Source organism: Opisthocomus hoazin, chromosome 4, assembly GCF_030867145.1.
Source record: "Opisthocomus hoazin isolate bOpiHoa1 chromosome 4, bOpiHoa1.hap1, whole genome shotgun sequence".
NCBI classification, from domain to species: domain Eukaryota; kingdom Metazoa; phylum Chordata; class Aves; order Opisthocomiformes; family Opisthocomidae; genus Opisthocomus; species Opisthocomus hoazin.
Genome location: NC_134417.1, coordinates 56,812,660 through 56,839,020, shown reverse-complemented (window position 1 = coordinate 56,839,020; position 26,361 = coordinate 56,812,660). Strand labels below are relative to the sequence as shown.

At 36.5% G+C, this 26,361-nt stretch overlaps 1 protein-coding gene across 1 annotated transcript in view; it reads right to left on the bottom strand.

Annotated features, from left to right (window-relative positions):
- Positions 1–26,361, bottom strand: part of SKAP2 (src kinase associated phosphoprotein 2) — a 119,764-nt gene that overhangs the window by 75,852 nt on the left and 17,551 nt on the right. The window contains exon 4 of the mRNA XM_075419102.1: positions 19,895–19,999. Within this exon, the coding sequence (XP_075275217.1) occupies positions 19,895–19,999 (105 nt within the window). The remainder of the gene's footprint in view (positions 1–19,894; positions 20,000–26,361) is intronic.

Here is a 26,361-nt window from a genome sequence, read left to right as displayed (position 1 = left end):
GGGATATAAATGTTTTTGAATCAAAGCATAAACAATTCACTGGTGTGGCCTAGGAAGCAACTTCACTTCTGGAGGTTCCTCAGTACTCTGTTTATAGCCACCCATTTCTGAAGCTTTTGACAGGGATTACAGTCAACGCCAGATATTTCAGAGCAGGCAAACAGAGCGGTCTTCCTGATCTGGTACCTCTCGGCGGAAAACTGACACTAGCTACAAGAGGAGCAGAAACAGACACCAAATATTTATCCTGATAAAAAGTTCACATGGAATTTCTAGCATAGTTCAACTTACACAAACTGCAATTAAAATACCACAAGTATAAACAAACCAGTCTCTCTTGGAGCTTGGTTAGAAGAAAAACAAACATGAAATCTGCAGTCCTAGGTATGCATGCTACTAAAATGTTTTCCTTAAAGGTTGATACCACATGAAAATGTGAGGGGAAAAAAAAGCAGCAAACAAAATTAAAAACAAGATTAAAATGCTCCTTGATTAGAATTACTACGGTTTTTACTATACAGCAATACAGAAGAAAAAAAGTAGCAGCCACAGTAACAAAGTTCATGTGGAGAAAATAATTTCTTAGAACTCAACGAATCCAGTGGAAGTCTTGAAACACATTCATAAAGTATTTCAACAGCAGAGAAAGATGATAATATAGAGACTTACTAGTTTCTTACTAAAGCATCAGGAACACCACTTTTTCCATTTTAAAGGCAAAATCAGCCTCTGAGAGAGACAAAATATTCTGAAAATTTTGTAGCATTCTCAGCACTACACTTCTCCAAACCAGAAATTGCACATATAAAAATTTGAACTTTGAAATGCACTGTTTTTCCTGCTTTGAAGTATTTAAGATTGCATCACTGATAGTTTAAAAATGTAAGTGCAATAGATTATAGACAAAAATATACAGTATCGTTTCAAGGACTATATTTTCTTATTAAATTAGTAGCTCATTGATACACATAGGTTTTATTTTTTGGTGGTCTGAAAGCCTACTCAATGAAAATTTCCCAGCACCCCTGACAAATGGACTTTTACATGACTAAAATTGGTAAGTCCAATGAAAAAAAGCAGATGCTCATTATTTTTGTTTCCCTAAATGCAATGCATTACCTTAAACAAAAAATTTAAAAGCTTTCATATATCCCAAAACTTAACTTGCTGTTTGAACAAGCAAAGATTACCGATTTTAGAAATACACATCTAAAAAAGGATATCTGTATCACTGAAATGCAGGAGTTCAATACATTAATATTTATAAAGCACTGCATGAATACAAGTTAAATTAATTCTTTAAGTCAAAAAAAGACGGTACCCATTTGCATTTCAACAAGTGAAACTTTTCCATCCATTCGGCAGAGACAAGACTATGAAAGGCCTCAAATTTCTCCAATAAAAGTGGAAATTAGATCTCGATATTTCGTCAGAGATTAAAACCAGAATTTTAGATGAATTATCTGATACAAAGATGGAAGTGAGGGTGCTGCTTCAAGATCTACAGAAGTAGAGCACTTTAAGACAATTAAATGATTTCCCTGCAGGCAATGTCTTTTCAATCCAAGCTAATGACATCATTTAAGGAGGATGGTCCATTTAACTGAAAGGGTCTTTTACAAGGCAGACAGACAGAAGGCAATCCGGGAATGTTTTCAAGGACTTCCCATATTTCAGAATTATAATGGTGAAATGCCTACATCAAAATCTTAAACTCAAGCATTAATCAACAAAATGAAAGACTAATTTTATAAGAAAAATGTAATAAAACTCATTTTAAGAAGTTTTCCCTTCATTATTTTTTCCTTTAAAGGAACCAATTCTCTCCTAATGGTAATTATGCTGCTTTGGAGTAATGATAATACTCCGGCAGCTCAGTTTTAGGCTGCTGTTTTTAAAGTGAAGCCAAATCACTTCAGTCACTTGGAAGTTGAAGAGTAACTTTCATAAACTTTTCCACCAGTTTATGTAAGTTAGCTGTGATCTTTCAGATAGAAAGCATTACACTACTGCCTCCAGAACGTACTTTACTACTTTTCGTATATGGTTTATATACGAGCCTTTAAATTGCACCACCACCTCTTTCATAAAAAAAAAAAAAAAAAAAAAGGTTTGCCCTCAAATGAACTAGTAAGGGAAAACTCACGGGTTTAGTGTCTGTACCAGCAGTTTAATGCACTGCTATAACTCTGGGGGGGCGCGGGGGTTGGGGTCCCATACCTTGCATTATCTAGATTTTTTTCTGATACTGAAAAATGGGAGCAGACTATGCTATTTTTTAAACAGTTAAAGGAATGCCAACATTTTCGTATTAAAACAGTATTATCAAAACTAAGACGTTATACAAAACTACAAACACCTCTTGTACTTCAGAAGGCGGCATCAGTTTAAACCCAACTAAAGAGTCTTTTTACCATTTACAATAACACTCAAAGCCATGGAAGTTGCATACACGTTAGGATGACATCTGTTAATAAATGATGTGGTTCTGAGAACAGAAAAGAAAAGTTTACCCTATGTCCCTTTAATATCCATTTCAAATTGTCAAAAACTTCAGAAAGCTGGAAAGTGTGAGACATAATAGAGAGATCTTGCCATGTAAGCAGGAGCTAGAAAATGTAGAACTAGTCCTGGCTCTTAACCAGATTCCTTTTGCAATCTTGGACAAGTCAGAGCTACTTTGCCTCCACTGCTTCTCTTCATAACAGAGAAGCAGTATTCACATCTCTCTAGAAATGCTGTGAAATGTTGTTGGTTTCATCGTGTTTTTTTTAAAAAAAAAAAAAAAACACACGCCTACAGGGAGAAACATTTCATTTTCCGGCCTGCTGCGCCACTTCACTGCCTCTTCCCCGCCGCACCCACACACACGCACTATTTCAAAGGAATGTGAGCAGTTGGAGGGAGGGAGAGAGAAGGGGTGGAGGGAAGGTTACAGCACGTATAAGACTGAGATGCCACATATGTACTGATTCATATGTTTCACAGAAAACTGCATACTTTCTTCTGTGACTGCTGTAGCATACATCAGACTGGCAGAGAAAAACTGAGGAAAAGACCATGGAAGAGGATCCTTACAGTAGTCAGTAAGATGATGTCTCTGATTATCGAAATGAAATGATTTTCCAAGAAAAACAATTTTTGATCCTAATAATGTTGCCTTCTCCTCCCCCTCCTTTTTAAATATAAAATCAGGTCAGGTACAAATGCTGTTACCTAACATGTACGCATACCTCATTAAAAACGGTGGTAGTTCAGGACATACACCAATATCAAAGTCAAAATCTTCCCTCAGTTTGAACATGCACATTTTCAACTCAGTCACTGTCACTCGAAAAAACAAAATATCAACTGCAAAAATTAAGTGGTTTTCATCTCAGCACTTAACTGAGATTTTGTCACTCTACCTGTTTCCCCGTATCAAGAATATGGGTATCCTGCAGTGGTGAACAAGTAGCGAAACAAAAGAAAACTGACTATTAAAGTCTGAATATAGTAATACGGAAATAATAGTAAGTGGCAATGGACAGAATAATACAGCTGTATTCCTAACCACTGAGGTTTTCTTCTTAGTTGACAGTTACATTTCTAGTAAAGGAGGAAGAGATTTCTATGGACTTCAACTGACATGACAGATTTAATTCCAGTCCCTGCTACACACTTTCTGTACAACCTAGGTTCTCCACTAGTACATCTGCGTATCCATTTCCAAGCTTTTTCTCCCACTTTTTATTTTTATCCCAATTTGGTTCTCTGAAGCGTGGACTCATTCAAATTAAGGGCACATACATGCAGTGGAGGACTCTAAAACTGTCTTGATCCAATGAAAATAAGATGACACATGAAAAAAAATGTTACACACATTTATTAGGACTTAGCCAATGTTCATAGCTTTTTCATTTTTTCACCCCAAAAGCCAGATCACAGCTTCAGATTGTACATAAACTGAACTCCCATAAGCAGCCAATGAAGCTATGACCAGCAAAACTGTATCAAAATAAAATCTAATCATTATAAAGATTCCTTTTTATATTGGTTGCCACAAAAGTATTTGCATCTACAACAGTTATACTAATGTACTGTCAGATTTCCTTGCATAAACTTGCGAATTCTAAAAATAATATACTTTGACAACAAATTCTTGAAAAACATTTGCCAAAACTGTGCTGAAGAACACTACATGGAACCCAGTCAGTGACATGGAAGTACTAAAGGACAAAACTCTGGGACCAGCGGCTTCATGCATTATCTATACCAGTATGTGTCTTGATAACAGTACCAAAGCCCATTCCTGCCCAAGCTTAGAGGTATATTGAATGAATAAAATGACTAGTCATCGTTCTACTCATTCTTATTTCATGAACATTATTTTATTCAATAGCGTATGTGTTGGCCAATAAAACATACTGGCAAAGGAAGTTACTTCTGGGTATGGAAGGGAAATACAACCCACAAACATAACTTTGTTCAAAATATTTACAAATCACTGTTATATTACTTAGAACAACCTTACAGATGAAGAAACTAACATGAAAAAGCCATCAGAGCTAGACAACTGACTCTCAGTCCCAAACGATCCATGAAGAACTACAGGAGGATCATCAAATTACGGCCCCATGTGTACAGCAGTGGGAACCAGAATAACTAGTTATGTTGTAACCACACTCTTTCTAAAATGTTACCTCAGAATAACATTGTTCTGTTTTAATTGTTAAAAGGCAGGGGGAACCCAAACAACCTAAACCACTCCAGTTCTGAACGATGCAAGTTATTTCTTAGTTTTAAGGTGATTATCATTGTTTTAGCTTGTTCAGTTTCATACATAGGATCTTCATGTTTTTAAACGTTTTGGCTCAGTAGATTTGCTTTTTGTACAATATTTTCACCTTCTTGGTTTATATTTGTGATGTTCTTTGTTGAAGGCTATTTTTAATTTAAGACCTGAATTGTCACTAACTGCAGATACAGTGAAGAAGTTCTCTACCTGACATTCCGGAGAAGACACTGATCATAGAACTTGGAGAAAGGGAAGTCAGTTGGAAAAAGACTAGCCAAGAGCTTTAATCAAGCTTCAGACACTGAAGGCTCTCTCCAAAACACTGCAAACAGCTATTTGGTACCAACACAGCACAGTATGATGCACTGCACCTTATTATCACCCCCTAAAAAGGAAAACAAAACCAAACAAAAACTCCCTCAAAACGTCTGTTTCCAAAGGACAAAGGCAATTAACAGGGCGGGGAGGCAAATCCAGTGACATTGTATTATAGTGGCAAGGGAATTTAAAGATACCGTATGTATGAAGTTATATTTCCTAAATTAGGGCTTAAAGACAGCAAGAACCATAGATTCCTCAGACCTGTTCAAAGTTAAAATTATCCCAGGCTGAAAACATCCTGGGAGAACAACAAAGCTGGATTAATTTCCTTTCTCAACATACGCATTTGTAAAGGTAGAAATCCTTGTAGATTCTATACTGGAAAATAAAATGCCACTAACAAACACAACAGGGGCTTAGTTGCAGCACACAGTTTACCGAAAAATAGACATAGCCACGCTGCCTTCAGTATTCAGACATTCGGTGTTCTGCACATCTTGAAACTTTCCTTTATTTCTACTTATCTTGAGCTATACGACCAAAAATTATCCATAATAATTTTATACAGATTTCTTAACATAATCTCAGACATGTTTCTAAAGAATAATAAGCAATAAATAAAGATTCTTTATGTTTATTATGGTTATGTTCATAGACAAGTCAGTCATGCAATATCTCAATGACTGTTAATGAAACTGAAAGCCTAATTAGCAAGATGAGGGGAATAACCCCAGCGTTCTGGCCCATCTCCAGTATGAATAATTACATCTACCTATGCAAAATCCCACTTGTCATTGCAATTAGGTGAGATATTCCTCATATCCTGCTCTAAATTGCGGAGTATTGTTTATAAGGCCATTGTAAAAGCTACTGTATTCTACCCTGGATATAGTTGCATTTTGATAGTAGTGATGTGGCAATTCCTACCTATTTTAGTCACTTTGTTCAAAAAGCCTAGTGCTTGCAAAGGCTCTCTGTTATCAGAAAAAAAAACAAAAACACACGCAACCCCAACTTCCCCCCCCACTAATTCACTGTGCATATATTACTGAAAGAAGTATAATATCTGTGTAGAACACAAGTGACACCTTAACAGGTACCGAGATACAAAGAAGTCAACCAGGTATTAGCATCTCTTTGGCAATTCAGCAGCATAACAAGCAGCCACCTTATCACACTACCTGAATGTCTCAGAAATTAAGCCAAAGCCAACACCCCTCCCTAGTGACTGTGAAATCCTACCAGCGCTTTAAAACACCCTTCTAAAAATGTATATATATACACAAGGAAGAGAATTAAGTCAGTCACCAATCAGCCTTTCAAGGGCCTCCAGAACAACAGTTGCACCCATTGCTACACCTTGCTTCCTGCTCAGCAGCATGGACCCCCCCAATATCTGTTCCCCAGAACAGCCACCGATTCCCTCTCATCGCTTTGATTTTGTCTCATTCCCTCACCACCCCCAAATCTCTCAAAAAAGCCTAAATTCTGGATTATGATTTATTTGAAATTGTTCACCGGACTAAAAAAGAATTCCTACATGAAAAAGGATTTAAAACTTTGGTAGGTTTAAAGTTGGCTTAAAGAGGGACATCTGGGGTTTATTATTGCCTCATGATATCAGAGAGCTTCCTTCCTCTCCTCTTTTGGCGCTGAACTGCCACCGAAATGGTTATTAGTAAGTAAACCCCTGGATGCTTACGCTAGCCATGCTAGTATGACCCGCACTCTTGCTTTAACTCTCCCTATCCCTTAAAATACACAGTTTTAACAGACTGCAAAATCCAGCCACTGGTTTTAGTTATGAAAGCTAAAAGACATCTTTTATTTAGGAAAATATGCAAGCAGATATCTGCAAAAATCCACATTAACACTAACTGTATTCACTATTTCATGCAACATTTCAGCAACGACATCAGCTATTTATTGCTCCACTATGGCAGCATGGAAACTTCCACAACAAAACACAAGCCAGGAGTGAAAAGAGCTGTAAAACCATAAAAAAAAAAAAGTTTGCTTTTCTCTTGCCCTGGCCTCCTAGGACTGTAAATCTCAGGCTTTCTTTTTCCTAGATTGTCTTTTTTCAAGGATTACCAGTGTTATAAATACCTTTGCCTTCTACTGACTAGAAACATTTTCTGCTGTAGAGTCACTTCCTGTGGGACAAGTTACATCGAAAATTACACACACAGAATTGTGATTATTGCTGCACTTCTGTTACTATTTTAAAAAAAAAAGCACTAAAAACAGAATAGCTTTCACTTTATCATTATCTTCTATAAAAGGAATATCACTCTTGCATGGGAGATAGTAATATACGTATTAAAATTTATTTCAAAATACAGTAGAAAATAATTTCCATTAAGTGACCTGCTGGGGAAAAAGCTGCACACACCAATGATTAAGCATAAGTGTGCATCTGTCCTTTAAATACGCATAGCAGTAATAGCTTAGATGTAAGAATTCAAATCATGGCCACTCTTGCTGCATATTCAAATTTGCATCAGGCAATGTTAAATTAAGAAGCACCTCCGATAAGCTTACAAACGACAAAGAAAAAAATTGGTTGTAAACTCTTCTGCATTGCAAAGATCTCTTTTGTCTGTCAATCAACAGAAAAGTATTATTCCACCGTCACAAAAGGCAAACCTTTGGAGGCAGTATAGGTCTGTGTGTTGTGCAAATGTGCAGTTGCTAAGAAGCAAATATGCTTCTCTTCTAATCAAATAGCCCAGCTCAGCAATGCTGCTGGCTTGGGGCAAGAAGCAAATTCCACCAGCCACAAACTTAGAAACAGTCTTGAATTATTTGTTGCTGACCGCTGGCTGAACCCTGTCCTGATGAGCACCATCACCATTAGCCACTTCTCAGTGTATTCCATCAACCAATGGCAATAGCAGCATGCTACAGCTCAGGCTGCAAGGAATTGATCAAACAGGGTAATGAGACTATTTCTTCATGGAGGTTATTTTAAATGAATATAAATATTTTCTTTCTACATAATTTGCCACAAAAGGTCACTGAACTCCCTGCGATTCTAAAGAAAAATGCTGTAGTATCCCCTTTATATATTTGAGTTAGGATATCGCCAACAAACAATTCTGGGCATTTTTGATGATTGTGTAAATCTTAATGAGGTGGCATCCCAGACAATTGATTAGCGGCCACTTTTTATCTTCACGTTTAGTTACGAACAAAAAGAAGATTTGGTGCTATTTTAGAAAATCATGATATACCTACACCCTTAAAATCTTTCATGAGAGAATATATTCTGTGAACGTAAAGACTCACACTTTTACTATTACAATAGATCATGCATATTTAGCTATGCTTGCCATACTCTGATATGATAGCCCTTTCTATAGATTCTTTCAACTGAACTCGTATGTTAAAAATACCCACTTTGTATCAGAGTCAAGTTACTGATAAGGAGACCCACATTCAGATGCCCTGTCTGTTGTTGTCATCGCCTTCTTTAAAAGCCTACTATAAAGAGACAGCAAGAAATCCTTGAAATTTAATTCAAACGAACTGCTACAAAAACACCACCAAGGCCTTCCTTGCCCCATGTAAGATTTTTAGTCCTACTGTTTCCAGTACCAGACAATTTCTTCAGTGCTGGGAAAATACAATAACACCGATTTAATAAAATACTATTTTACTGCTATTTAACAAAGGCATTACACTAGGGTAGCACTAAGGCTATGATAAATAAATAATGCTTATTATTTTCTACTTTTATGGATATAAATATATAATACAAAAATATTCCAATAGACCAACTAAATATAATTGTTCACATTTGAGAGTTCACAAGGTTATCTTAAACAACTTCAAGAAAATACTTTCAACACAAAAGAAAATTTCGATTTACAACAGGGATGTGTATAATTCATTTATCTGAGACATAGCACTTGAAAATGGTAGTTAAAATAAAAATTTTTTAAAAATTAAAAAAAATCTATAAAGTATTTAAATTAGTTAGCCTTGTCCTGATTAACAGGAGTTCACTAACACAATAATAGAATGGGCTTTGGATTTTTTTTTGTTTTATTCACCCTAATTATTCAAAGCATGTTTTTTTTTTAAGCAGAATAAAAATGTGTTATCTGAAACTTTGTTCTTTGTATTTTGTTGGGATCCTCAGGCTTCCCCCCTCCCAAAATGAATGTTTCTGACCAGTAGAGGAAACAAAAATTTAAAAATAATTAAGAAATTAATAAGAACAATAATAATTACAAAAACAATTCAGATCAATAGGATTCTCCTCCCACCTCCCATCCCCATGAAAATGCTATTTACAGAGTATTCGTTTCTAACTCTTTGTCAATGCCGCCATTATATCTTGTACAGAAGTGAAATGCAACTAAGATTTGAATAGAATAAAGCAACTCAGACGTGTTTGTTTTACTGAGCCACCATTTCTAGATTTTTTTTTTATTTTTAAGAAAAGTTGACAGCAAAAGTAAAACTGTAGTTCTGTGATACAAAAGATAGCTCAGCTGGCCGATTATTCCAAAAGACAAAGCTTGTTACATCTGTTATACAGACCTTACAAATTCTTGCTGTTTATCCATAACTTCTTTGTAAAGTGAAAGTTTCCAAAAATACAAAGGAGACAATTCTATATTAACACTGAAGATCTATAAAAATCAGTAAAAGGACGTGACACTAGTACTATTCAAACAGTACAAAAATCCTGGGAAACTGTCTTTTAAACATGGGTGGAGGAAGCCAATTGATACATAAGTCCTAATTTTTCCTCAAAAGCTATCTCATATTAAGTCCTAAATTCCTTTCAAAAAAAATATAAAGCAGTCCCTTAGAACACCAATAAAAAACAATATTCCCTTGGAGGGGAGTCAGATATCAGCACCCACTAGCAGAAGACATCTCATCAACAGACTAACATTTGACAAAAATCAATGGAAACAGCAAAGAAGCCAATGCAACTTCCAGTGCCAAGGAGCCAGATGGCACTGCTGGAAAAATTATATCTACAGACTGGCAGCTTGATCCCATGATTATTGCCCAAGGGAGGAGGAAGAGGAAAACAAGAGGTGTTTCAGTGTGATGGAGTAAATCAATTATCACCAGCTCACTACGGCATTTTCACATTATTTTTATACCACATTCTAAATATCACTCAAATGAATGAGAACACTGGAAGATTCCAGCAATCTGAGACAGAAAAAAAGGTATGTTATATACTAAAAAAGCAATACGTAGTGAAATGCACCTCTGTCAACTGCACCACATAGTCCATATTTCCAAATGAAACTTGCAGATATGTTATGGTTAACAAGTAAAAACAAAGTTTTTATTTTGCAGGTTTTATTTTCAACCTAAAATTCCAAACATTATCTATATAGATTACAGAAGAAAAAAAAAAATCTCTGCACTGCTCAATGTTACAACTACACACTTTTGTGTATTTTCAGCTCTCAGCTTGCAGTTATTTCACACACACTATTACAGAATCACCAGTTTGCTAAAATATTCCAAAACCCTTTGACCAAAAAAGTTTGTGGTAGTCTCACTAATTATGTTTCTGTTAAAATACAGTATTAAAGCTAGCTTCTGAAGCAGCTGTTAAAGGGGGAAAAAAATTACTCGACTCCCACTTTCATATAAGGAAAGCTGTTCTAGAAAGCAAAAAGATAAACTTTTCCCCCACCACCTTCATATGCATACGTATTCAAACCACTAAACACAAAATAGACAGAATTCTAAGAATGTGCTAGACTCTCCACCTGAAAAGAGGCAAGATTAATTTTGTTTTAATTGTAAGTAAATGACAACACTTCCAATAGCTTCTTTTCCAGGCAACAGCAGTAATAAAACCCATTTCCTGTATCCATACTTGCAAAAGGGTAATTTATCTGTTACCTACCAAAAAGACTTGGGCCGCCTTCACTTCATTTGTCTCCATCCCAATTTTGTCTTACAGTGCAGCCACATACACAGTCCAAACATTCTTCTGCCCACACTCACATTGCCTCAACACTAACCTTTTCGCTTTACCTCTTCAATGCAAAGTGGTGATGCACAAGTGCAGATATATGAAGCACATAATAAACTAACTGCACCTCTGAATATGCACTGGGAGTATTTATACATCACCTATATCCATATACAGAAACACAAAATTTAACTGTTGAGGAACAAGCAAAAAGAGGTTTCACATGAAGGCAAGGGTATCTCTGGAAAGTTATTATCAAGCTGTGATGTACTTTCCACTAAGAAATGTGTGTTCAGGTATACAGAGCAAATATTCAGGAAAGTCCTCTTTAGACCAGAAGAGGTTTTTCCTCCATTTTGTAGTATAGGATCATCCATACTTCATTGCCCAAAATGGGGCCAAAACTATTTCTCACTACCAGCAATAGAGAAGACAAGGCTAAGATCCTCATGGAATACTACCTGTCATTATTGTGATAGTGGTGAATAGGCTCCGACTAATATTAGTTAGGAAACTGTAGTAATAATTTTGTTTTGGAGAAAAGATGACATTCAGCATTTTTAGTCTTCTACTCTAAAGTCCTACATTTGTGAGTAATCCAAGTAAACATCTCTGAAGAATTACTGAGGAAACTATCAATCAAACTAATACTGTCCAGTGGCAGATGTCCAGAGAATTATGGTTCTTGCTGCAAACTTTTAGTCAGTGAACAATATCTGCAACATCTTCTTGAAAAGGGCAATAACGGACTTGCCCATACAGTGGATATCAAAGATTTAATTTACCATGTTTTTTCTTTGTAAAACACTTCAATACACCTTTTCATGACATAGCTTATCCTTCTCCATTCAAATTTAATGTCAAAATTCACAAATATTAATTCACTGCAACCTCCCTTTTATTTAAAAGGAAACAAACCCAAATCTACTAAATTAATGCCTGGATTGCATGATGCCTGATAGAAAACAGCCCTGTTGTATACTTGCTTAAGCTCTACAGGTACCCTTTGCACCTCTACAGAAAGTACTAATCAGTTAAAACACAAAAACAGAAATATAGATAAGATCTTTTTCTGTTCATTAGGATTGACACACACTTCAGTGCACATAGTAAGTTAAATGTGGGCACAAATTCCTAATCACCAGTTCAGAGGAAGAAAAGCCTACACCAAGCTTAATTTTTACTTTCATTGTAGGCTATATTTTTTTTCCTTTTTCTTTTTTCCAGTTCATTCCTATATCCAGACACTTTAAAATCTCATCCTTGACAGGGAAAACACAAAGTACTACACAGAGCACTGTTTTACATATTTCCGATCTAGTCTACAACAGAGAAAACACTATGGTTATGTAGCATTTGCTCTCCCTGAGATGTCTGGGGCTACTGCATAGTATACATTGAAGGCAGACCCATTTTCCTGTCATACTTGGTAGGTATCAGGCATGAAAAGCTGCCTCTCGCCTTGAACGTCAAGCAGCAACAACCCGTTGGACTTGCTTACCTCTGGAAGGGTACTAAGAAGGGTACCCACCTCAAGGTGCCACTGGAGTAGCATGAAGCAGTGCTATCATCTACGATCGACGCATCTGCCTGGCTCTGGGAGGGAAGCAGTAAGAGGCAGAATGGACGCTGATTTGCCACTACCGCTTGGCAGGAAGAAAGAGGAATTACAGGGAAATCAGAAGGTAGAAAATCACTCAGCTGAGCGAAGGGGTTAATAAGTCCATAATTAACAGCCTCCAAAACACACTTGAAAAGCTCACCACATATCAAAGAGGCTGAAGGAAAACCTTCCCTCTTGCTTTTTATTTCAGCTATTTGTGATGTACAAGAACCAATCTAGAAAAACATTAGGCCAACAAGCAATATAAAGTAAATAGAAAAATCTATTGCACTTCAGCTTCCTGGGTGGGGTTTCTTTACCACAATATTGTTAGATATCTTGAATAAAATTATGATCTAATATGAAAAAAAAATGGATTAAGCGGGTCATTATTTGCTTTTTATTGTAGATATTGTCCTGTGCAGTGGTGGAGCATACATGGCTGTTTTGTTATTGCTCAGTCATTGAAGCAACATAGATGAAATAAAACGAGCAACAAACCATGTCATCTCTCCCATGGGAGTAAGGTAAATGTTAAAAGAACACAGGGGTTTATTGTTTAATAGGAAGTTTTTCATCATGATAATTAGAAGTTCAAATGTTTTAGTATCATCAATTTGTACACACTGTTAACCTACATGATGCCATTTTTAACTTTACTGTTGACTTTAATAGGGGCCAAAATTTCACTTAAAACTTCTGCTTCCTATCAGAAATTAATCCCTGCTGTTCTGTGCAAATGGTTTAAGCCAAAATTAGACTAGCTTTGCATATTTCACACGCACTTTTTTTTAAAAAAATTCTTGCTTCTCCAAAATAGGTCATTCCTGCTCTATTCACTGCTAGGGATCCTACAAATGAACAAAAAAGCAAGCAATTCAGTTGCCTGTTCTTTTCATAAGGTTACAACAGCAATCACATGTGGGAAGCTATAAAGACTGTTCTCAGACTTCAAATATATTCATGACAAAAGAGGGAAAAAAGGAAATATACCATCGTCGTGTCTTTTATGGACGAAAGGGAGTCAAATGTTGACAGACGGCTGAAAAAAGTTCAGGGTATGTATCCTCTGCTACCAAGTAGAGTGCAGCACTGGCACAAGCTGCCCAAGGGAAACTGAAGTTGCATCATCTGATATTTTTACGAAAGATGAGACAGGTGTCTGCCAAGAAACATCTCAGGCAGGCAGAGGGTGACACATTGACTTTACTCTGAAAGCCCCCCCATCCAACAAGGAGTTGATCTTCTTTGCAGCTTTTGACAACTTCAGCAAAGTCAGCAGCCTCTTCTCATTTGTGAAACAAACATATTTGGATCTGGGAATTTATGCACACATGGTCCCACAGGCATCAATATCCTCATAAACTGAATTTTAAAAATACGCTTCATATTTTAAGTTCCTCTTTAATATGTGTCACTTTTCATTTCATTCCGTCAGATTGTATTCTGCGCGACATCTAAACTGTCCGTAAGTGTCTCAGCCTAATTCCCTAATGATGCATCCTTCATCTGACAGCATCAGCACACCACATTGGTAATTCTAGACTTCACTCTTCCTGCTTCAGATTGAGTTGCTAATTAAGATTTCTTAGAATTCCAAAAGCTGCATTTCTGATCAGTCGTCTTACTTTTTCAGCCATAACATCCCAGAAATGCAGAACCACAATACATTGCAATACATAGTATTTCCTCTGCCATACATCTGTTCAGACACAGCAAGTGTACTAAACTGTTGATGAAAACATAGAATTACCTACATATATCCAAATACTAAATTACATTTCCCAGTCACAATTCTCACAGTAACTAGCATCGTCTCAAAACAAAGTTGGCATGCCAAAGTCCAGTCTTCACCCATTTCCCATGACACTGATGCTATTGCCCTCCTGCCAGCTCCTAGTAAGAGCATAGAGTAGAAGTCACCTTTTCTTACCAAAGATCAAGTGTCCCAGTAAAGATCTTTCCTCCCCTCAATATGACCTTTTTAATCAAGCTTGACTATTTAAAGAGATATAAGGAATAAGAGAATACATGTTTTTCTGCCTTCAAAGAGATCTACCTATGTGAAAAACAAGATGAATAAAGAAGTTTCTTACTTCTTTGAATGGTTGCCATGCGCTTAGTTTGGAACTCTCTCCAGTACTGCAAAGCAAATAACTGATCTCCTAGAATAACTCAAGTAAACTTCCAATGCTGTCATCCCCAAGACAATCAAACATCCTGTCCATGTATGTGATTATGACAGTAAAATAGTGGTAAACCAATACAAGACTGGGGGGATAGGAAAGGCAAAAGGAGAGAAAACAGAAAAATCCTAGCTGCATTTTCCATTCTCCAACCTTTCCTAACTTAGTTGCTAACACTGCTTAACTGTCTCAGTGATGGGACACTGTTTTGCTTTAATATAGTACCTCAACAACAGACTCATTAGGAATACAATTGAAGAAAGTAGGAAAATATTTGCACATGCATCGTACATAAAGATAAGGTCTTACACCGAACTCTACCCCTCTTCAGCGACAGTATTCAAACCTTTATGCCTACCAAAAAGGGAAAAAAGAAAAGAAAAAAAAAACCCTTAATCAGTACCTGTATTTGAGACTTAAAATGTCAAAAGAAGCAGCATGCAAAATTTAGTCACACAATTTTTCATTCTCACTTGATCAATCAAAATGCAAAATGTGATGTTCACGCAAAGGAAATACTGAAGATCATGTATAATAGTTGACTCCAGCCTGCAAAGATTTGTATAGAATGTTTCCAGAGGAGTTGTATGAAAACACACCACTAAAACCTATTGTTTCATCCAAAAATTATACCAAGAAAAGCGTGTTGCACAGAGCAACAAATTCTGATCATTTTCAAGACTGCACTCTGATGACAAACAGTTAAGGCACAACCCCTTCACTTATTCTGATTCCTCAAAGTTCTCCAAACGTCCTGTTTTGCTTGCTTAGGCCCTACCTTCCTCCACTTCAACCACAGGGAATTTTTAGTATGAGATTCTTATCCTATTGAACAATTTTCTACTAAAAAGTATATTTTATTCATAACCTATAGCCAAATACGATAATTTGAAGAGCATACAAGTCCCTAGACATTTTTTTAGTACTTCTTTCATCCTTACATGCTCAAGGCAACATTTCTAGACCTTCTGCAGAAATGACGATCTAGATTATTTTATTGCCGCACTCACCGTGATCTTTTTAGATCCGGTAATTACTCAATCATATAGTCCCTGCAGAGCTAAACAGACATATCTTCTTCAGAAGTGGTCAGTTCACACACAGTACTTAATCTCAGAAAGTTTGTTCCTTTCACATTAATGGCATTTCCTACTATGGAATCAAGTTACCATAAACCAAAAAACGTTACTGTTAAAAAAGTCCCTTGAGATCATAAAAGAAGATTATACTGTTAAATAGGGAAGTTTGTGCACGGCATTGAACCTAGATTTAATACCATCTTAAGAAACCTGAAAATTAAATGAAAAACAGTAACTTTTTCCCCATTAATGTCTCAACCAAAAGTAAGTGTGTTACCAACTTTAAAGAAAGTCTCACTATTTCAATTTTTTTTTCAAGTGTTTTGGTATCCTTTGGTTTCTAACAGATCAAGACATACATATTTTCCACTACACACATTCTTCAAAATACAGATGGAAGGGGAGTAAGAATTTAGAAGATATAACATTGTTATACAATGTACTATACAAAAACCTGTCATTTAAGTGGCAAGAAACCTACTCATCAATAAGTGAAAAAATATCCCGCTCAAAAATCAATTATGTGGAGTCTTTTGTATAGAGAAGTAGTACACCTTTCAGGCAACTGGTATTAATGAGCAGACATGGCTATAGAATCTCCATCTGTTTTTCTGACAAAGCTGTGACTACTCCAGTCTCTCATTGAAATTCCATTAATCTGGTGCACCAAGGACCAATGCGAAAATCAAAACTCCATCTAACCCTTTATCAGCTCACAATAACCTACAAGTGAACTCTGCCTGTTAGCATACAGCAAGTTATGATTTTGCTATCAATCAGGCTGTTAGCCAATAAAAAAAAAAAATCAAGTTAAGAATGGAGTGCCTGGCTGTGCTGTTTTGTTTTGTCTGTCTTGTTTTTGGGTTTGTTATTTTATTTGGGGGTTTTGTTGTGTTTTATCCCTCTTCCAGTTTCTGTAGGGTGTCTGGACATGTAAGCCTATGCATCATTCTCCTTCCTTGTGATTTAATTGCTGCCAGCAATCAAGTCAAAGCATCACTGAAGTGTGCTTGAATTTCATTAGAAGATATAACTTATGCTACTTTCCTACAGTACCTAATAAACCATAAAGAAACCAAAACACATATGGCTTGAGGGAATAACTGGAAAATTAGGTGGCCATTTGGGAACTGAGTGAACTTTTGAACCAGAGGAACAGAGAAAAAGAAATATTAAAAGGAAAGACAGACTTAGAATGCACATAGAGACGTGGGGGTTTGACCTTTTCAGTACCTAGAAAATTACATTAGCATTATGAAAAATACATATCATGTTTAGAGTTTATAATCCATCAAAGTTTAGATACTTTGTTAGGGCCTACCATAAGGTAAAAGTCAAAAGGACAACATAACAATCAGATTTGACAAAAGGCCTTTAGGTGACCTGTGCTAATTTAGTTATCCCATACTTATTGTTAAATGGATTATCTCTCTTGTAATTAATACACCATTAGATAAAGGTCACACAAAAACTCCAGGATTTTACAATGACTGTAATGTACATGTAATACACTAATTCTTTATCTGTTACCAAGCGGGTGCCTTCACAAATTATGTTTTGACAGTAACACTGCAAAGTCAATTAGCAACACTTTCAGAACTCGTACAAACCTTGCAGTCTAACTCCAGTATCTAAAGGTAAATGCCTGTTTTGTGGGCGGTTTTGTTGCAAAAAAATTATATAAAAGGTTTTACATATAAATATCAATTAACTCATACATAAAAAAACAACACCTCTATTTGGTTACCTACAGATAGGCCCCTCTGTTAATGCTGAGAGCCTTGATCCTCCATAAATGAGGTTTTACACCTGCAGAGCCCTGCTGAACTAGACTGGTAACCATGTAAGATCAAACACCTACCTCAGGCATCCAGCTTCTTTAGTAGGATTTAAATATTGAACATTAACAGACTGCTAATAAACAAAATTACAGTCATAAGCTTCAACAAACCCATTCATACCTATGAGAACTGAAAGAAATGGCACCTCCAGGGATCAATCCACCTCTTATAAGATTCTCCCAATATGTATTTTCATACATAGTCTAGGTGGCTAGACTTGAATAATGGACTACACATGCTAAAATCAAAATGGTCTTAGAATGACGCATCAGACATTCAAAGAAGAAAACAGAAACACTCCTCCAATAAATGTAAGTATTCACAGATCAAAATCTACCACATTCTCGCAACTCTTCCTTGTGCTGTGCTCCCACTAGATAAGTAAAGAGGATTTATCATAAAACGTGGAAAGTCCAGTGAGGTAAAATCATCTTAAATACAACAGAATCACACCCACTATACTTCTATCTAAACTGCAACAAATTAGCCAAGATATTGTTGGGCAGCTATTATATGTGCTCTCATATAATTGTAACTTCTAAAATAGGCTAAAAATTAATCACCCATCTGTACAAGCTCATATAGTATTTCACATATTCTTGCATCAGCATTCTTCAGCCATTCATTATTTAGGTTTATGAACATTATCACTTTTTTCTTGATTAACTGTTTTGAAACAAATCTATAATCATACCTCCTATTAAGTAGTCATACAATTTTGTCACATACCCTTTATGCAATCAGTACCGTGTTATTAAGTTACAATTAGAAATAATGTTAAGATTATGTTTGTAAGCAAAAATAAATACATTGAAAGCTGCATTCATCTGTAGTTCGGAAAATTAGCTTGGGTTTTCTAAAAGCCGTATTCAATTTGACTGATAATTACATTTCAGCCAGCAAGCCAAACGACTTGTTTTTATTTTTTTAATAGTAGGTCACATTGCCAAAATGCAAAAAAGCTCAACATTAAAAAAGTGTTATTATTATTGTTACACATTTTGCAGAGTTCTGGATACAAAAAAAAATTGTGTTATTTTGAATCAGTGGTTAGAAGGTTTATCACTTATGCATGTACTTGACTTATCCCTGTTCTGCAATAGACATAATTTTATACCTCATAAAAGCAATTTATGTTTCCAAAGGGGGTAATATGGATAACATAAAATGTGGAGTGCTATGTTGCAGGAAGCATATTTTCATTCAGCAATTGTATTTTGAGATGGACTTGCACAGTTTGATCATCATATCATGTCAGAAAACATCATTCACTAGTAAGTCTATCTAACTTCTAGTGCCACAAATTAATATATATCGTTAATCTATTTGTACATCTACTTAATTTATGGCCATATATTATCCATAGAGGGTATTTATATTGTATTTACAATAAACGAATCTCAAAAATACGGACACTATGCTAAAGCAAGCTTGTTAACTGTTGAAATATTCAATTGTTCATGTCTTCAGAACAGCCCCATTTAGCATTAAATTTAATGAATACAAAATAAAACAACATGGAAAACAGCGATGAAGCCTAGTGTTTGGGGCTTTTTTAATGCAAACTCAAATCTAAAATTTATACAATGAAAACATTCTACAAAAGACTGTCTTAATGGAAGGAAACATTGTAGGAATAATTAATTTAATATTTTATGAACCTATTCTGCATGGAGTTTGCAGAAAAATATCAATCACGTAAACCGTTTCATTATTTATTAGATAAATAATACAGTAAGCCATTAAGTAGCACAATAAAATTAAGCAAGAATCTGATAATGTTGAATTAACAAACAATTTGTTACTACAAATATTCACACTGTTTTAGCCACTGATCTATTTTTTAAAACACAGGCATCTACAGAAGACGTTTTGTTACAAAAAACCGTGAGTTTAAAAAAAAAAACACAGAAACTTGAGGCAGCTTCACTATGCTCTAGGACCACTAGAGAGAGCTCTTCAGTTCCTTTAAAGGTTCTTGTAAAAGTAAGAAAACTGTCCAGCTGTGATGCTTATCTCTTTATCTGATTTCCAACACTAACATTCTCATCACGAGGATCCGATTACACGAGTTTGTAGCAAACTGGCAAATCTAGTATGTTCTAAGGTAAACAGTATCACATACCATCAGAAGGTGCTTCATCGTCTTTATCGTACCGGTCAGATGCTATTGAGACACTATCAGGAGGCGAAGAAAAAGAGCCCTCAGATTCTTCCTCATCTTCCAGTTCTGTAAAAGCCACAAACACATTGATAGTTAAAATGGTCTACCGTACAGTCACAGACAGAATCCAAAGACAAATATTTTCATTAGTAATGAGGACACCAATTCCCATCCGAAACGCACTTTGTCCGCTCCAGCTACCTGCGCGTCGCTGGGGCGGCTTCCCTAGCCGCTGCCATACAATCAACCCTGACCACTTCTCACACTGGGACAGGGGGGAAGAAACCCACACCACAGCCAAGAGGTGGACAAGGGAAAACACGAGCAGGAGGAGAAGCAGACTGCCTGGCTCCAAAGTTCTGCCTGTCCGTGGTGTGGGAAGGGGCTGCAGCAACTTCCCTCCAAGCAACGGCCAAACTGCTGTTGGCAGCGGCTTGTCGCCCTCTGCCCACTTTCACTTCTCTTCACCATAATTCAGCGCTACTTTGCAGATGTTGCATGTGTATGTTTATTCCTCCCACGAAACTAAAAATGGAACCGCCTTCTGACAGCTCCGGGTCTGAACCTGTGGCTTAATGCAGGATTCTGCTGATGAATTTCCTACGCAGCCCTACTACAGTATATACCAAACCTACATTATTAGCTAACCTAGGCACTATGTTGATCAGAGTGCATTAAGTGTGAAGGTCAGGGAAAGGTAAACTGAAATCAATATTAGTTGAGGCTTAATTTAATTACACAGAATTTAAGTTCTCCCACCCAAAACTCACCATCTTTTCTGAGATTTATTCTTTTTTAATACCATCTAGGTAAAGAAACATGTTAAAAATCACCAAATCAAAATCATAATGCTCCAATAGATCAAACTACCCTCAATTTTCTCAAAAAGTATATAAAGCTAAATTGCTCAAGCATTGCCTTTTGGTATATTCATATGCAGAAAACTTTCCAGAGACCTCCAGACATCCTTTTCTATTCACATGCTCCCTGTCGGAGCACTATATCAGATAACTAATTTCTCAGAATCCAAAATAAACCCCATGCACAGTGAAAATATTCTTCTCCACAGACATATGAATTGCATTCATCAGTAGGACTGCCTAGCCATGGCTGAGAATTTTACCCCTTTGTTTCCCATTTAATAATGGTAAGTCACGGAAAATTCAGAGTCCATGCCCAAAAAGCACATTAGCTGTTAGCAAAGAACAGCAAGTGATCTATGCAGGTAAGACAACAACGCCTGATTTTTAGTTTGCTGGAGTTCTTTTACATCCCAAAATTGTTGAATACCAGATTGGGTTTCCCTTCATTAATTTAATATGCTTTTCTTGATAAAGCTTCCTTTTAAGCTCCCATGCCATATAACAACTGCTTTTAATCTGAACCTAAGTCCAATCTATTTTTGAGATGGCCATCTTCCAGTAGCACTTCAGCCATCATGTTAATCTGATCAAAATATTTACATTTCATCACACCTGTCAACCGAACCAAAAGTAAATTATCCCTCTGCAGGATTCACTTCTTCCTCCAAACAGAAAACCAGAGAGCAGATAGCACATGAACAGATAATATTATGCCATATTTACAACCAACATGATCATCTTTCACACTTACATGCCAGAGACCAGTTGCCTGTCTCTGTCTATATATATAACTTTATTAGACAGACTCCATATAAAAAGAGAAGACATGATATTCACAACCTATACAGTATCAAAAGTTGTTCCACTCTTTTTACCATCCTAAACTTTTACCAGTACTAGAATGCATAGAATATATGTATACAAACATATGCATGTGTGTCTATATATAATCCCTGTTTGTCAGTCAAAAATGTCTTCTTATCAGCTACGCATAAACCTACTACCATTTAACCTTCATGAAGGTATCAGCAAAATTTTAAAATATTAGGCTGTATTTCTGGAGGAAAATATTTCCACAAACTCCACACTCCAGCACTCAAAATTCATAGACTGAACAGCAAGAGTATACCTAAGTATAATTAAATGAATAGCACCTGTATCCAGAGAATTCTTCCCCAGTCAGCAATTTCTAATCACTTTCAGAGAAGCTGTGATTTCTATGATAGCCGCACTGTTACCTTGCTCTTCCATTAAGTCACAATACTATCATTTTCTAATTATGCTTAGGATTCCAAATTCAGTAAACCTTTGTGCTCTGCATTAATATAAAAGCCAGATGATCTCATAACAAAGGGCTTTTTAATACATATATAAACATTTAGGGCACACGATGTACCTATCCCAGGCATACACTGTATTCGAAACAACAAAAACCATGGGCACACTGAACGCAGATTTATAATAAAACAGGTATTTGTTCGAAGTCTACAATATCCAAGTTCAAAATGCTCTTAAAATACCCCCCCCCCCCAAATAAAAACATTGAGGTATCATGAAGAAAGAAATTACACACTCAGTGCTTTTAGAGAGTTTATAGTCTTCAAAGCATTCTCTAGATGTTAAATCCTAAATAAAAGCTTGAAAACTTCCATGAAAAAAAAAACCCTCACTGAGAAAGACAATCAGAACACATATATAAATCCCATATCATACAATACTATATTTAGGTACCCACACTTTTTAATGTGAAAAATGTGGAGAACAGATCACAGACAATAAGTAGAAGTACAAGCAACCTGTAGCCCTGCACGACTAGATTAAACTAAAAATTCTTCCATTTTTTATTTTTGAGTAAATAAATGTATTTGTAAATTTTTATTATACGCTGAAATGCAGTCTTTAAATGATCTAACTTGTAGAGAGAACTGCAGGCATTCTGATACGAGAGCTGACTCCATGTGCTCTGGAGCTTTAACAGGCAACTTCACAACATCTTTATGTGCTTACATAAAAGAACGACTACGTGCTAGTATCAACCTCGGGGTTTTGCCTCCTAATCTTGGCAGGGTTAAAAGACATCTTAGGAGCGTATGCTATTAATATGTAAGGATATTGCTCCTGATAGTTCATACAGAGGCTTCGTATTGATTTTGTGTGGTGTCCTGCATTCCTGCACAAAATAATCTCTGCCCTTCCTCCACTTCACATGCTCCCCCAGCAAGGTGTTGCACTGCAGTTTATACTCCACCTACTGAGGAAGACTAGACAGAACTGCACTTGAAGCTACGTGTGTTACTCCTTGAACAGTCAGAGGAGTCAGTGTTGAGCAGCACAAGCCACTACTCTCTTCAGGTGCCAAGGACCTAAAAATACACCCGAAAAGCATCAATAAATTAAAGAAAAGCATTCAACTTGCATTTATGTAACAGAAAACCGAACTACAAAGCAACAATGGGCATCAGGTAAATGTATCCAATACAATTTGCAGGCATAATTGAAAGCATTACTGCCTAATCAGACATCTAAAAGCAAAGCATGCTCAAACGAAATGTCTATAGACTCATTAGTTGGCAGCCATTCCATTACAATCACACATAATGTCAGTAGTGCCTTGAACCTGTGCCAATGACAACAGCATAAATTTTGCATCTCATTTCTGTGGTCATAAAATTAATGATCAGTTTAAAAATACTTCTTTGCAAAAGTTATTGCACAAAGAAATGACATGAATGTGTCCCTGTTATGTAGTCACAAGGATAATTAAGGAGTTGATGCTCATTAATATAGTTTCTTGTTTCCCCAGAATACCATATGATTTATCTGGAAGTTGAAAAAAAAAAAAAAGTTTAATTAACAGTAGACAGTTAACAGTTACAATAACAAAAATATGTATATGACCTGACCATATTCTCCAGTTTCTGCATTTTAAACTAACCTCTTACAGGTTTGATAGCAGAATCAATACTTCACATTATCTGTTAAAAAAAAACTCATACAATGTCTCTCCTTATTAAATGCTACCTTTTCCATTACAGCTTATTTATTGATTCAGGAAACAATGCATACCAAAGGGTAAGTGTACCGCATTAGGAACACAGCATACAGCAAACTCTCCTCATTGCAACAAGACCTTCACTTCAGTCCCTGCCCCCTGTTCTGGAAATTTCCAACAGGTTTAGTTGGTACAAGCTGAACATAACGAACAGGACCATATTATTTTATAAGAATCTAGTTTAAAAAAAACAACTAGACTTTTTTTCCTACAATAATTCACTTTCTTCTGCAACAGTGTGATAATAGTGATGAATTCCTAAGCATTAAAGATACTGCTTCCGCCGCTGAATCTAAAAATGAGCAAGCAAGATGTTTCAACTAACGCCTCTGAAAGAGACTTGCTAGCTCGCATCCTCACATGACTAAAAACTTTCAATTTATTTCTAAAAGAAGTCCAGAGTGATACATTAAAATTGCTCAAGTATATGAGAAATAAAACAACTCACAAAAATAAAGAGACATGCAGGTCGAAACACCTCGCTGCTTGACATTTCAGAAGGTCCCAGATCGCAGCAGGCTGAAATCACTTCCTCCTCTCCAATCTCTGCCACGGTAAGAATCCACCAAACAAAGGACTGGACAAAGCCACCAAACACCTAAATGCAAGGTTCTCACTATGTGTTTTTTCGCAAAAATAACTAGGCAAAGTTGCTTTCAAGCTGGCACAAGTATACTTTAGCTCCTTGGTAGCTGCAGCTGATTTTTTAAGATGTTGCTACTGACCCAATCCACCAGTCACCTTGCAAGACTGGATTCTTCTGACAGCCACTTTTTCAATGTATGCTTTGCCATGCGATCTGCTCCGACACACTCATTCCTGAAGAGTCTTCCAGAGTCTCGTATCAATATGATGGTTTTTAATGGCTTGTTTTGTAAAGGTCAAGTAGCAATCCTTTAGCAGCTATTTGTTAAAACAATATTGAAACAGCATTAGGTTTGTAAGCAAATACGCTTCAAGCAAGAAAGGCAACACAACTTTTACTTGCTGAGCTGCCTCTCATTCTGATGATGCACATCAGGATAAAACCATTTTTGTCCTGCGCTGGTGGCTGTATCTTGTGCTGCTTGAAATCGCACTTGGCATGGACACTTCACAACGAACAGCTGCGTGTAGCCGTAAGGGATAACACAGCGACTTGCCTACAATGAAACCCTCCAGACTTCCAGGGCAGAGTGATATTTTGCACACTTCTAATGCATCTGATGGTCTCTCCAGAAGTACGTCATGATGATCATCAAAGGACTGCCTAACAACTAAGCCATGTCTTTCCCATTTACGGTTAAATACTAACGACGTACTTATGCTCCTGACTAAAAGCTCAAGTGTGTTAAAATATAGAACTCATATCCACATACCGCTCTGATGGCCACAACCTACTGCCTCCCTTTCTCAAGTCCAAAAAGACTCCTAACCCTGCTGCCACTTCCTGAAAAACAGAGCGTGCAGAGACAGAAACAGAAATTTCACCTCCACAGTAAAAAAGAAAAAACACCAAAAAACCCACCATCAAACAGAAAATACAAAGCGTTTGCATATAGTGCTGCTCTACCACCTTGACGATTTCCAGCAAGCAGATCCAGACACCCAGTGCTCTGCCAAGAGCCAAAGAGCCATCCGAGTCATTTAAAGGTTTCCTGCGGGTGCTCCCAATAATTACATAGAAAGCACCACCAACGCTCTAGAGATGCGGGTTTATCTTCTATTCTACTACAGTGAAATGAAAATGAAAGTGGGCCTTCACCAGTTTTTATCAGACTGAAAAGTGGTAGCTAGCAAATGTCACATCATGCTTCTCTGCATAAATAGTGCCAAAGTCGTGTGCTCCACATCACATATAAGTTGCACCGAGTGCTTTATGAAGAACCTGCTCTGCGAATTCCCATACTATGACTCGATTTGGCGAGTACTTTCAGTGTCTCACTTTCAACACTGAGCCAAAAACCTTTGTGAAAAGTGATTAAAAATATATATTTTATTAAAATAAATGCAAAGAACAGATGGCAAGTGAGCTCCAAACACAAGTACAGTTTCTAGGGCTTATGGTGCTTCTGCCAACTTTAGTGCTATTTTTAACATAAATTGAAAACAAGGTTCTTTTAACTAAACGTTTTGGCAGCCATGGTATTGATTCAATTAATCTCAAAACAGAGAAATGCCAAAAACCATTTTAACTCAGAATCTTTGACAAGGTCCAGACTATTCTATCCTTAGCGGAATACTAGTCTTCTGAAAAATGAACCCAATTTGTATGAAAATTATCTTAGTTTTCAAGTTCCTTCCCAATTCTAAAGATCTAGAACAGGTCACTTTGAGTGCGACTATGGCTTTTTGGTTTTGCTTAAACTGCTCAGATGAAGAGTCAAACAGTTCAAATGAAAAGAAGAAAAAGCAGCAGTGTCTAACAGAAAAAGACATTTCTACCAAGTTCCTTAATTTAAGAATGAAATAAATATAATAGGTGTTTAATAACTTAATAAACAAAAATAAAATTTGTGGAAAGATTAGTGGTC